Raw genomic sequence first — 1674 nt, 5'->3', positions numbered from 1 at the left:
TCGGGCGCGGTGCGCTGGACGTGGAACAACCAGTACTCGACCACCATCCACGCGATCAACTCGATCATCGTCAAGCTGTCGCCGCTGACCATGCGCCGTACGAAGAGATTTCTCGAGATACAGAAGCGCCACACCAGAGTTCCGACTTTTTGCGGGCTATGGCATGGTCCCTCGCGGACCAAAGGGTGGGGGGGTATGGGGGCGTCATCGCGGACGAGCCGGAGGAGCACTCCCTCTTCGCCGAGTTCGGGATGTACTACAAGTCCCCCGAGATTGCGTCGCTGGCGCAGCCGGCCAACCCGCTCGAGGCGACCACCGGCGAGGCGACCACCGGAGCGGGCGCGGCACCCACCGGAGGTGCACCCGCCGGCACGGCGATGCCCATTGAGGACCTCGCCGGTGCGGTGGCCCGCGGGGCGGCCGGCGCGGCGGCCACCGGAGTCGCCCGCACGGGGACGGCCAGCGCGGCGCCTGCTGGTGCGGGGTGCGGCGACCGGCGCGGGTGCCGCGCCCGCCGCTCGCCAGGCGATTGCCAACTTCGCCGCCGCGCTCTAGAAGAGCACCGGCCGGTGCTGGCGTGGAAGACGGCGGCCATCCGCGCGTATATCTAGTGTGCGTGTCCTAAGTGTTGGTGTCTGCAGCCTCCTGGAGCCTAGCAGTAAGGCGGCCGGCGGTGGGGCGAGGGAGGGGGGGGGGGGTCTGGTCCCGTCGGCGGGAGGCTGGGTCTGTCAGCAGGCGGGGGGGTATGGTCTCGAGGTGGGTCGCGCGCAACCACCCCATCCCCGCAAAAAGTCCGAACCCAGTGCCTGTTTCCTTCGTCCCTCCTCCGCCGCCTCCTCCGCTTCGCGGGACGGTCTTCGCGGGCCACAATAAACATGCCAAACCCTCCAGCCGGCCTCGCAGAGTGCGATATGCCGCAGGACCGCTTTTGTCGCCCGCCGCAGCCGGGCCAGTTTCGCGGCACCTTCTCGGTCACCTCGATGGGTGGCGTCGGCTCGACGTTCCTGCTTGAGTGGTTTCGCGGGCTCGAGCAGGCGTACCAGGAGAGTGCGGACTGCAGAGACGGGCTGAGGCGCGAGAAGCCGCTCGTCAGCCGCCCGTGCGGCTGCGCGCCCCTCTCCGACGGCGGCCCGGCGCGCCACCTGCTGTCATGCCACGTCGACGACGACGGAGTCTTCAAGCACCTGGCCGACCCGAGCGCTCTGAACCGGTTTCCTGACCATAAGGCCATCTTCCTCGTGGGCTCGCCGATCGAGGCGGTCGCCTCCGTCTTCCGCCGCAAGTTCCAGTGCTGGCACCTCTACCGCCTCAACGACTGCTGGTTCACGCGAAAGCAACGCGAGGGCCTCATCCCATGCAACCAGTCAGGCGTGGTCGCCTTTCGGCAGCAGTTCGGCGCCGCAGCCTCCTCGTGCGCCACCCACCCCCCCTCCCCCGTCCGTCGCGCCCCGCCCGCCCTCCTCGCGCCACCCGCGCCACCCCAGCTTCCGTGTCCCTCGCCCCACCGCCTGCCCCAGCTGCCGCGTGCCGACTGCGGGGCCTCTCGCGTCGCTCGATGCCTTTGCCTCCAACGGTGAGACCCCCCGCCCGGGGAGGGCCGGCCGCCGCCGATAGAGTCGACTTGCCGCCGCTCGCGCCAGCAGCGTCTTCAATGTCGCGTGCTCTGCGGTTGTC

General features: G+C 70.1%; 1 protein-coding gene across 1 annotated transcript in view; it reads left to right on the top strand.

Annotated features, from left to right (window-relative positions):
- Positions 1–911: 911 nt before the first annotated feature.
- The window catches only part of EMIHUDRAFT_208218 (hypothetical protein), a gene marked incomplete at both ends in the record, with an annotated part of 1173 nt that continues 410 nt past the window's right edge, over positions 912–1674 (top strand). Inside the window, 2 exons of the mRNA XM_005773447.1 lie at positions 912–1411; positions 1641–1668. Coding sequence (XP_005773504.1) covers positions 912–1411; positions 1641–1668 — 528 coding nt within the window. The remainder of the gene's footprint in view (positions 1412–1640; positions 1669–1674) is intronic.

The sequence above is a fragment of the Emiliania huxleyi genome (genome assembly GCF_000372725.1).
Source record: "Emiliania huxleyi CCMP1516 unplaced genomic scaffold EMIHUscaffold_34, whole genome shotgun sequence".
Taxonomy (NCBI): Eukaryota; Haptophyta; order Isochrysidales; family Noelaerhabdaceae; genus Emiliania; species Emiliania huxleyi.
This window is presented reverse-complemented; position numbering and strand designations above follow the sequence as displayed.